The 11,913-nt window shown below is 47.0% G+C and overlaps 1 protein-coding gene across 1 annotated transcript in view; it reads left to right on the forward strand.

Moving 5' to 3' along the window:
* BRINP1 (BMP/retinoic acid inducible neural specific 1) overlaps nucleotides 1-9,115 on the forward strand; it is a 110,759-nt gene extending 101,644 nt beyond the window's left edge. Inside the window, exon 8 of the mRNA XM_035114125.2 lies at nucleotides 7,151-9,115. Within this exon, the coding sequence (XP_034970016.1) occupies nucleotides 7,151-8,291 (1,141 nt within the window). The 3' untranslated portion in view covers nucleotides 8,292-9,115. The remainder of the gene's footprint in view (nucleotides 1-7,150) is intronic.
* The last annotated feature ends 2,798 nt before the right edge of the window (nucleotides 9,116-11,913 follow it).

Consider the following 11,913-nt stretch of genomic DNA (forward strand, 5'->3'; position numbering starts at 1 on the left):
TCATCCCTGTGACTCCCCTCGCCCTGGCTCAAACCATGACCTATTCGGGCCCCTCCACCCCCCATCCAGGGCTCCACACGGCCTAGTCTGTAAAGTAGAGCCAAGGCCTCGTCTGTAAGCCTTGGCTTGGCCTAGTATGTAAATGCGAGCCAAGGGCTCCGCCCTGTATCTCCATTCCTTGGCCCCCACCCTTGGAAAAGGAACTGTCAGCTTCTGGGTTCTATTTCCCAGCATGCACTTTGGGGTGAGTTGTGTGTTCTGAAACACGGGGTTTGGGGTTTTTTACGTGGCCCAGGTGTGACATCTGTGTATGGAAAGTACTCTCTTATTCACATGTGGCGTTGTGTCCAAATTTCAACGCTATCGGTCAAGTGGTTTCATTGAACATTAGAGAGGAACGGACATGCCCAGTTTACCTTTAGATGATAGATAGATAGATAGATAGATAGATAGATAGATAGATAGATAGATAGATATTTTAAAAAGCAAATTGCTGTGAAAATGTAGCTTAGATGCATCCTTGTGGCTTAGAACCAGGCAACACCTTCACCTTCTGCTCCAGCGGAGTGTGGACTTGCTATCTCAGCATTCCTGCAAACACAAGAGTCTTGCAAAGTGAGCAATCAATGAAAGCTTGATGAGTACAGAAGGGAATATGGTTGGGGTACCTTTGGCACTTCCGCCCATTTCTGAACTTCTTGCATTGCTCCTGAATCATGACTCATGGGTGCTGTGTCTGCTGCCAAGCCTGTACTGTTACTTGGCTGAATAAATACAAGTAAGAGCTGTCTGCATATTTTGGGTGGGAGCCAGGGCAGTGAGATTTCCAGAGGCATCTGGTTTGCCGCTGTGAGAAACGAAGATGCTGGGCTAGATGGACTTTTAGTCAGATCCAGCAGGACCCTTCTTAGGTTTTTTTCACATCAAGTGGAGAAGATCACTTTTGTAAGTGTTCTAGATATTGGAACACTTGGAATTTGAACGCAGCTATTTCTAGAGAATGCTGCCTGTAGCACAGGAGTAGTGAATCAGTGGTCTGAGTTCCAGATCTAGCCCCAGGAATACAAAAATGGTTTTATTAGCCAAGTACACTGTATGTGCATTGAGCCCTCCAACTCACTTGCAAAAGAGGACACAGGTTTGTATAAAAGTCCATGTGCTACTTTGGGGGGGGGGAGGTGTTCTTTAACATCCACCCATACTTATCATGCAGTAGTACTTGCAGAAAATAATTTCTAGGGAGTACCTGATCTCAGGGAAACCCACCACAGGAAGAATGTGTCCTGATTGCTAGATGGGGGAAAAGAAGAACACAATTTCCAAGGAATAGAAAATGAGACAGAAGCACCGAAAAGGGGAGGGGGAAACAGCAGCTGTTTAGGACCCCAGGGATTCCTTTTGCCCAGTGTCAAAACAACTCATTCATCAATCACAGGTCTGGCTTCACTTACTGGCTAAAAATGCTAAAAGACTGGAACAGCCAGGCTGGCTCATCTCACAGAAATTGCTTAGCAGGGTACATTTTGCTTCATAACCTTGAGAGAAGTAGGTCCCTGATGGTTCTGAACCTGGTTCATCAATACCCACTGTATCAGCCTCTTGGGTTATCTATCCAGCCCATGAAACCCCTTCTAGTGACCTGCCAAGCCTCTGCTAAACTCACACATTTATTACATTGGAAAAGTACTTCTCACTGTGGCACAAAACCATTAGTAGAAAACCATAGAGGCTCAGAAAACAAAGCACGGGGCTTTCTTTCACCCCATCACTGTGGTGGGCTATGCTGTGATGTGGGGAGGGGAGGGGGGATGGAGGGGAGCATCCTCTCCTCCTAGCCCATTGCTGTGATGGGAAAGACTTCACTCCCCCCCTCCCCTGCACCAAACACATACACCTCTGGTGATTTGTAGGTGATGAATGGGGTGCCTGAATAAGTGTACATCTGTATGTGCCTGTCTGAATGTGTGTGTGCGTGTGTGCCTGTGTATTTGCACTCTGTTTGTAGTGAGTGAGTGTGTGTGTGTATCTTCTAACACACATGAGTGAGTGTGTGTTGGACACCTTGGCCCAACCCATTGCTAGGAATTATCATTAGAGAGCTGATCACCCTTACATTTGGAAATCATGCTGAAAATTGTTAGTCACATTTGCAGTAAAAAAAAAGCCTCATGGACTTTTTCTTTTTTGGATTTTTTTTTTTGTTTTACAAAATAATCCATACAATTGACACATTTAAATTTTGAAATAAACAAGATTCTTCTGAATCTTAGGACTTCCCTCCTCTCCTCCGTGGTTCCTTTTCCTATAATATTTCAACTGCATATTATAGTTCATCCAAATTATAGTCCTCCAATATGTCCAAAGTCTTTGTAACTTTGCTAGAGTGGTTCAGAGCCTGCCAAAGAGTTCAAGTGTTTACAGTGTTCTTTTAAATACAATCTAAATTTGTCCCATTCTCTATTGAGGTTTTGATCCTCCTGATTTCTAATTTTCCCAGTCAATCTAGCCATCTTTGCATAGTCCCGTAGTTTCATCTGCCAGTCTGCCTTCGTGGAATATATTCAGAAAGCACCTCTATGAATGCGCACCTAACTGGCAAAAGAAAGAAAGAAGGAAGAGTTTAAGACAGTTTTTTGTTTTGAGGGGGACGGCTGTGAGTCTCCCTCCCCTTTTTGTCAGTGTTGCTACACAACTCTCAATTATATTCCCTTTGGCCATTCCAGTGGTATATGGCCTTTCTTCTTCAGATTGGGGTGTAGCTGTGCTGATTTCGAAATGGAAATAGAAAGCAATCAAAATCTCTGAGAGTATCCCCCCCCTCCTCCATGAAATATCCTCAGAGGGTAATTCTGTTGGTCTATTGCAGTGGTTTTCAACCAGTGTGCCGTGGCACCATGGGGTACCTTGAATGATGGTCATGGGTGCTGTGGGCCACACTGGCATCTGTCCCTCTTTCCTTCCCTCCTTCTGATGCCCTCTCGCATCTCTGCCTCCCAAAGACTTCTACAGCTGAATGGTGCCTCTGTGGCTGGCCAGGGGGTGCTGCTTGCCAGAAGCTGAGGCGGCCTCAGAGTAAGCAAGCAAGCAAGTGGGTGAGGGAGCCCAGCCATCCAGTCCACCAGCTCTTGCTGTTGGGAATGGGCAGACAAGCGCCAGGCACCTGTGGTACAGTGTGAGGAGGCACCTCTCTTTGGGGCAGGGCAGGGAAGGGCAGCTCAGAGACCAGCTCAGAGAGGGGAGAGGAGGCTGAGGGAACACTCCACAAGGGAGGGTGTTTGAAAAAGGCTGCCAGCTCTGCAGGCAAGGGGGACATAACTGGGGTCCTGAGTCTCACAGGGGTGCTGCAGAAAGAATGTAGTTAGTCAAGGGAGCCATGGACTCAAAAAGGTTGAAAACCTTTGGTCTATTGCAGTGGTCCTCAACCTTGGGCCTCCAGATGTTTTTGGCCTACAACTCCCATGATCCCTAGCTAGCAGGACCAGTGGTCAGGGATGATGGGAATTGTAGTCTCAAAACATCTGGACGCCCAAGGTTGAGGACCACTGGTCTATTGTATCAAATACAATAGTGGAATATTGCGGCGCCTTAAAAGCTAAGAGGTTGTGTAGCCCCTGTGCTTTGCCTGTATAAATTGGATCCCATTCCCTATTTTCCATCTTCGGAGGTGCATTCTCAGAATGCATTATGTCAGGTTAGCTTTTTAAATGCCAGAAGATTCTGTGTTTTCTGAAATGCATCCTTGCCTTCAGCAAAAATGTAGAACCGTCCTTGGCAGAGACTAAGAAGGTGAGTTCTGCAGTGTTAGCCATTGTTGATGTGGCTTTGTTGCTGGGCTTGTTCTGTGAGAACAACATTTATAGATTTCAGTGTCTCCCCCCCCCCCCCATCCAGTGCCTTGGCTTCCTTCTACCTTGCAGGGGAGGGAGAGGGGGTGATAGACTCTAGCAGCTTCAGCACAAGCGAGACATGTGATAAAAGTCCTTTCACACTTCCAAAAACCCCTGGAAGCACATAGCTGCTGATTCATTTTCTCCTTCCTCCCCACTCTCTTTCTCTCTCTTTCCTCCTTCCTTCTTGTCTTCCTTTTCAGGCAGCTTTGGGCTGTATCACTGGCAGGAGGGGCAGTGGACGGAAGTGCCTCATGTTCCCTGTGCACCTCCATGTTGCTGAATATGTATTATGTCTGCACAGGATGAAATGTGCAAATTGGTTCTGCCTGGAAGAGCAAATGCCATTGGGTAGCCCCACTGTGCTGAAGCTATGGGAAAAAGAAAATTAGGTTCAGGCTAGTGGGTGCAGAACTGACTCATTTGTCAGCTGCCGAGGCAACAACAGCCTGACTGTTGAGGCAGTGAGTGACTGTGTCTCTCTCTATCACACCTAGGAGGGGAGAAGCACCAGGATACAGTCACTAGACTTTGCAATACTCCCCCTAGCTAGGAGCAGAGGGTGGCCACCAGAAGATCCAAGTTGGCCCATGAAGCAAATTCCCTAGCCTATACACTATGAAGAACTTGCTGGTGAGTTCAGCCAGCAGGACCAAACCCTCTGCTCATTTCCTAGTGAGTTAAGGGATCAATCCTGCTGGGTGCTACTTCACCAGTACTTTCCCCACAGGGCCCTGCTCACCCATCAAAGTTGGCCAAAGGTGTGGGAAGAAGATAAAAAGCTGACCCACTGGTTTAGAAAACGTCCCCATTCTTGCCTTAAGCAATGCAGCCCCTAGTAAAAAAGGATTCCCCACCTCATGAGTGAAAGCTTTCCTTGCAAATAAGGTAGGTGTTGGAGGAAGCAGGGCAGGGAAAGAGCTTGTAAGATGTATATGAAGATGAAGGGAGAAGATGAAGATGAAGAGAGAAGTCAAGCAGCATTAGCAACATATCCAGAGCAAGCTTGAGAGCCAGTGTGGTGCAGTGGTTAGAGTGTCAGACTAGAACCTGAAAGATCAGGGTTCAAATTCCCCACTTGGTGCCCTTGGGCCTGTCACTGCCTCTCTGCCTAACCTACCTCACAGGGCTGTTGTGGGGATTAAATGGGAAGGGGGGAACTATGCCTGCCACCTTGAGCTCCTTGAAGAAAAAGGTGGGATAGAAATACAATCTATAACTTAGTAAACTGGGACGTGAGGAGGAGATTGTGTTGGGATACTATTACATGCCTTGGTGTGTGGGTGTGTGTGTGTGTGTGTGCGTGCGTGCGTGTGTGTGTGGAGAGAGGGAGGGAGGGAGGGAGGGAGAGAATTATTGTTAGCTGCCTTGAACACCTTGTGGTGGAAAGGTGGCATATAAATTTCAGCAAATGAATACCGTAAATAAGTCCTATCTTCCTTCTCCACTGGGTCATTGGGCAGCCAGAAGAAGGGTCCCATGTGGGGGTTTCAAGACACCCCACCCTTCACATCCACATCCAAGTCTTGTTATGTTTCAGATGATATGAGAGGTAGAGGAGGGAGAGACTCTTCAATTCCCTGATTCCTGCATTGAAGTTGGGCTGAATGATCTTTTAATTGCATATCTAGTCTTATCATTCCAAGCCCTCATTCTCCCTCATCATCTTGAGGAATTCTGGTGCTTCTGTGTTTCTCCGGCTTTTGTTTCCAGTCTTCTTTAAATTATACATGCCCATCCATTTCCCATCCTCCCACACCGACTCCATATCTCTCCAGCCCCATTCCTCCCCCTTCCCATCTCCCTCCCTCAATTTGCTTTGCTCTTCTGCACTATTGTGTCGTTTTTAAATCTGCCTTTGATACAGCACACAACCTAATGATTATTCTGGGGTCAAGGTAGGCAGGTGCCGTGAATCCTACTAATCCGACTCTCAGAACCTCCGCCTGTAATCACTCCTCCCAATCTGCAAGGATGGCATCCTAATTTCTCATTAGTAAGTGTCTTGTCGCTGCAGAGCTGCTGAGAACTCTCAGCCTTTGGGGAAACAATGAGGCATTCATTAGCACAGCCAGGGAAGAGGGGGGGAGTTGGAAAGAGCTCTTTGGACAGGATGAAATGATGGTAGAATTAAGAAGTCCTGGAAAACTGTGACTGATCTGTTCAGGGTGGTCCACTTGTTAGTCCCATCAGAAGAGGGCTAGCTGGCTGTAATGTGGTTGGGATTCAACGACAGGAGATTGAAGTTTTGAAGCAGGGATGGCAAACTTTGATGTGGCCCTCCAGGTGTAGGCCAATGAGTAAGATGTCCAAATGGGGTTCTCCTTCTTTGGAGGTTTTTAAACAGAGGTTGAATGGCCATCTGTCAGGCGTTCTTCAGTTGTTATTCCTGCATTGCAGGGGGCTGGACTAGATGACCCTAGAGCTCCCTGCCAGCTCTACAGTTCTGTGATTCTATGAATGAGGGTCTCCCCAATTGTCATGCTGAACACTACACCACATTGGCTGGCAGTCAGATAGGCAGAATAAGATATACTTATCTGTGAGGTGGGCGGTAGACTAGATGCATACATTTATGTATGATTGTTCTTGAAAGATTTTATTGGAGCACATGTTGGCTGCACTCAGTGTCTTGTTTCTAATTGTAGCAAGGGAAACTATGGGTAGTGGTGGTGGTTACAGGATCTTTCCCCAATAATCCATTTTCATGGGTGTGTGTGTGTGTGTGTGTGTGTGTGTGTGTGTGAATATTTGTGAAATTATGCAGGGCACAGAGAATGTGAATGGGTTGGTTGCCAATGTTATACCTATTTAGGATATAGCCATTGAAATTGATGGCATGACTTACTCTGATGGGTCTACTCTGAGTAGAGCTTTGATGGATTAAAAACAACCCAGTGCAGAACAGTCACATAATACTCAGCCCTGTTTAGGGATTTTTATTTTTATTTTATTTTTAATGATTGATGTATAAATGTATTTTTAATCTCATGTTGGAAGCTTCCCAGAGTGGCTGGGGAAACCCAGCCAGATGGGTGGGGTATAAGTAATAAATTATTATTATTATTATTACTCTGCACTTGTAAAAAATCAGTATTGTAATGTGGCTGGATCTACACTTTGGAACTCCTTGCCTATTGACAACTTCCACTTAGCTACTTCATTTCTCTCACCTCTACTTTGTGGCATTGAGTTAAAATGATACCCTTGACAGCTGCCTTTAGAAATTTGGAGTTCATGCCCTTGTGCTTTCTCCCTTATAGGACAATACAGCAATGGTTGTCCCGGGTTCAGTCCCTGCTCTACTGCAATGAGAACGGGTTCTGGGGAACCTTCCTGGAAAGCCAGAGGAGCTGTGTCTGCCATGGAAGCACCAGCCTGTGCCAGCGACCGATCCCGTGCATCATTGGAGGCAACAATAGCTGTGCCATGTGCAGCCTGGCCAACATATCCCTCTGTGGCTCATGCAACAAGGGCTACCGTCTCTCACGGGGTCGCTGTGAGCCTCAGAATGTGGACTCAGAGCGCAGTGAGCAGTTCATCAGCTTTGAGACGGACTTGGACTTCCAGGACCTGGAGCTGAAGTACCTCCTGCAGAAGATGGACTCTCGCCTGTATGTACACACCACCTTCATCAGCAATGAGATCCGCCTGGACACCTTCTTTGACCCGAGGTGGCGCAAGCGCATGTCCCTCACCTTGAAGAGCAACAAAAACAGGATGGACTTCATTCACATGGTGATTGGGATCTCCATGCGCATCTGCCAAATGCGCAACAGCAGCCTGGACCCCATGTTCTTTGTCTACGTTAACCCGTTTAGTGGAAGCCATTCCGAAGGCTGGAACATGCCGTTTGGAGAATTTGGCTACCCACGCTGGGAGAAAATCCGCTTGCAAAACAGCCAGTGCTATAACTGGACCCTGCTGCTTGGGAACAGGTGGAAAACCTTTTTTGAGACTGTCCACATCTACCTACGCAGCCGGACCCGGCTGCCCTCCCTGATGCGCAATGAGACTGGCCAGGGCCCCGTGGACCTCTCTGATCCCAACAAGCGTCAGTTCTACATCAAGATCTCAGACATTCAGGTGTTTGGATACAGCTTGCGCTTCAATGCTGACCTCTTGCGCAGCGCAGTGCAACAGGTCAACCAGTCTTACACACAAGGCGGGCAGTTCTACTCCTCCTCCTCCGTCATGCTCTTGCTTTTGGATATACGGGACCGAATCAACAGACTGGCACCTCCTGTAGCGCCAGGGAAGCCCCAGCTGGATCTCTTCTCCTGTATGCTCAAGCACCGTCTGAAACTGACCAACAGTGAGATCATCCGTGTGAATCACGCCCTGGATCTGTACAACACCGAAATCCTCAAGCAATCTGACCAGATGACTGCCAAGCTCTGCTAACCAAGACTTTATGTACTTAGGTACTACCCAGACTCACCTTTTTGCTGTAAAAACAAACAAACACAAAACCCCCAACCCAACATTAAAAAAAGAAGTTAAAAGAAAGAGATTTAAACAAATACAAAAAAATGTAAAATGTAATTAATATACGAGGGAGAGAGAGAGAGAGAGAGAGTGATGGAAAGGTCTTTGTTTATTGGAATACTGAAAGAAAACCATTCAAGCAAATATGTAAAACTGCCGGGCATGTTTAGTTATTCCTGTAATCATTAAAAAGGGTCAGAACGTGAAAATCTGCTGAGGTGTTGCTCAGTGGGATTGGGAATCAAAAATATGGGATGGGGGAGGGAATTACAGAACATGCAGAAACGGCTTTTTTTTGAGATTCCCTGTACTTAATTGTAAAGATTTCAGATATGCAGGTGCCAAAAAAGGAAGAAAACCAGAGTGAGAAAGAGAGAATTCTGTGTACATGTACCAAGAGTTGCCATTTCTCCTAATGGGAGCTAATGGCCAAAGATAAAAGAAATTTCTTTTGTGAAGTGTTACGGAAGCTTTATTCTCAATCATTTTCCCCACTACTCTAGGATGAGTTTGCCGATGACCATGACTACTACTCTTGATTTGCATTGCCAAAGGGTATAATTTTATGGTTTGGAATTAAGCGTTTACCCAGCCAGTAATGCCTGGATATGCTACAAATCACAGTGATAATATCTTTCAGAAGTTATTTTGCATCAAGGATGGGGAGACCTCTGGCCTTCCAGATGTTGTCAGACTCCAACTATTGTCAGTCCCAGCCAGTACGGCCAATGATCAGGGATGACAGGAGTTGTAGTCCAGAGGTGATGAATCCTTTTCACCCCAAGAGCCACATTTCCTTTTTGGCAGTGGCAGTGGGTGCGGCCCACCCCGGGTGTCACACCGGGTGTGTGTGTGTGATGACATCGCCGCGCCATCCCCCTGGGATGCTTGCCACTGACGGCACCCCCCTGGGACGCTCGTCGCTCACTGTGTGCAGCACCCCGCCCCACCCCGGGACGCTCACCGTGGGCAGCTAGACCCGTCCCCAGGTGCACGACATGTGCATCGCTCCAGGTGCCGGAGTAGCTAGCTCTGCCTTTGCCTTTGGGGCAACTTTCTGAGAGAACCACATGATAGTGGTGGATGAACCCAGAGACAAAAGCAGGCAAAGCAATGAGAATGAAGTTTTTTCCTTCGTACACCAAGCTAGTATATGTACATACACACTCCCTCTCCCTCCCTCTCTTTTTCTCTCTCTCTCTCTCCTCAAGGCAGCCAGGCATCCACAGAGCATCCCAGTAAGACAAAAACACCCAAATAGGGTGCAAAGCAGAGACAGTAAGGGATGAATCTAGAGAGGGTGTGTGGTCTGGGGTGGGTCCCAAGGGCCAGATGGAGGGGCTTTGGGGGGCTGTCTTCACCGTCGCCAGGCCAGAGTTTCCTCATCGAGAAGGCCACACATTCCTTGCCGCTGTTCTACAGCCTGGAATTCAACGTGAATGCTTTTTTCTTCAACATCTGAGTCCTCTGCATATTTATTCTAAGGTGAATCTGCCTATCTTCAGGGGGTGGGTGGGGGGACTTTATCCCAAGTAAATAGGCAGAGGGAGGCAGTTCCAGAAAAGAAGAAATCCTATGGATGTTTCATGGTGCTTGGCACGTTTATTTCCATGTAAGTACATGGAGGATGGCAACCATGTAGTGCAGTTCTATGCACATCTACTTAGAATTAAGGCTATTGAGTTTAGAGGGATTTATTTGAAGTCAGTGGGGTGGTGTAAGCAAGCAGCAATGACGGGTTGACAACATGGCACCAGCAGCTGCACATGTGCCCTCAAAGACCTTCTGTAGAGCCCACATGGCCTCTGCCACCACCTCTCCCTCACTGAAATCAGGCTTGAAAGAAGCATTATGTTCTGACCAATAAAATAGGTTATGGGGTGTGTGACAGTTTTTCATGTTTGCATATGTGCTCAAGTGGCCAAAAGGTGGTGATCCTGTCCTAAATCATCCCTCCCTCCCTCCCTCCCTTGATGACCCCAGGGACCTCTTCCAATTTCTCTTCCGCCATTTTTTCTTCTGCCTATGTGTGGAAACGAATTTAAAACTGTTGGGAGAGGGGAGGAAATGAAGTTTTTGTCTCCCTTTTCTTTTTCACGTTTCCCCAGTGACCGCTTGTAATTGCTGACACTATTCCGAACCACGCCAGTGGTGGTGGAGGTGAGGGGACTGGTTCATCACAAGGAGTAATCTGTAGAGAATCCCTTCAAGTGAACTTTCTCCCCACTTCATTTGCCAGAGGAAGATCAGTTTGGTCCAGTTTACGCAAAAGATACTGTTGTAATTTGTGTATGTGTGGTGGTGATGGGGATTTACCAGTTTTGAGGTTGGAAGAATTTTGGCTAGCAGGAACAGTGGTGACTGGAGGGGTGTTCATATAAAGTCACTTAACATTTATTGGGGGTGGCCAGGATCTCACCTGCTAGTCTCTCCCCCCAAAAAAACAACAACACCCCACGTCAACACACATACTAGCTGTGTACTGAGGAGGGCATGTTTACAGCTGTAATGGGAAAGAATCCTATATACAAATCATTATATACATGCCCATAACGTGTGGGAGAGGGAGAGGGAGAGAGAGAGAGATTGTGCATCGTGGGCCAGACAGGGTTTATGCTCATCAGAACCACATAACTCAGTGGTGGAACATATATATACCCTGCATAAGGTCCCATAAGGTTCAATCCCAGAAATCTCCAGGAAGGTCTAGCAGAAAACAGTCTCTGAAACACTCAAGAGCCACTGGCCAGTAAGGGTAGTCATTACTGAGCTAGATGGATCAATGGTCTGCTATACAAGGAAGTCTCCTATGTTCTCAAAGAACTGTGTCATATTCAGCTGTATGTGCACATAGCCCTTTATCGTGAAAAGTGAATTCATGGATACCCACACAGATTTTCTCATTAACACTGAATGTGTGACTGCTGGGGAGTGTGGGAGCATGCAAAACTTTGGTACCCTAGTCAAGTAAGGGAGATAATACTATTCTGCTAGGGGGTCAGTGGTGCCATCTTAGCACAGTCCCTGTGCAGCAGAATGACCACACTTTGAAGTACAGAAACAACAGAGCAACACAAGGTTTTGTAGGTCCTTGTTAAGACTTTGGGGTGGGGTGTTGGCATTGTGCTTCAACTCGGAAAGGAGAAAGACCCTTAAGTCATTCCATCTGCTTTTTTATTCAGCCTTCCCACATACATAATTCACACTCATAACTCTTGAGATGGGACCAGTCTAAGAAATGGTGGCAGACCCAAAGAATCAGGCCACGTTTGGGGGCCTAGGATGTAGGATAGCACCAACATCAGGAAGGTCATGTGGCAACAGTGAGGAGTGACTAGGGGAACCAGGAGTAACAGATTGGCTGTTGCCCACCAGTTTCGCTGCCCAGCAGTAGGACCACTCCTGCCTGAGGATCATAAGAGATACTACACAACTGGCAACTGAAGGACAGGTGAAAATTGCAGAAGCAGCCTCTGCAAATTCCCACTTCGTACTTCAGTGGCAGGAAACCTTAGACCTGGGTACCAAATGCACACAC

Source organism: Zootoca vivipara, chromosome Z (assembly GCF_963506605.1).
Source record: "Zootoca vivipara chromosome Z, rZooViv1.1, whole genome shotgun sequence".
Classification (NCBI taxonomy): domain Eukaryota; kingdom Metazoa; phylum Chordata; class Lepidosauria; order Squamata; family Lacertidae; genus Zootoca; species Zootoca vivipara.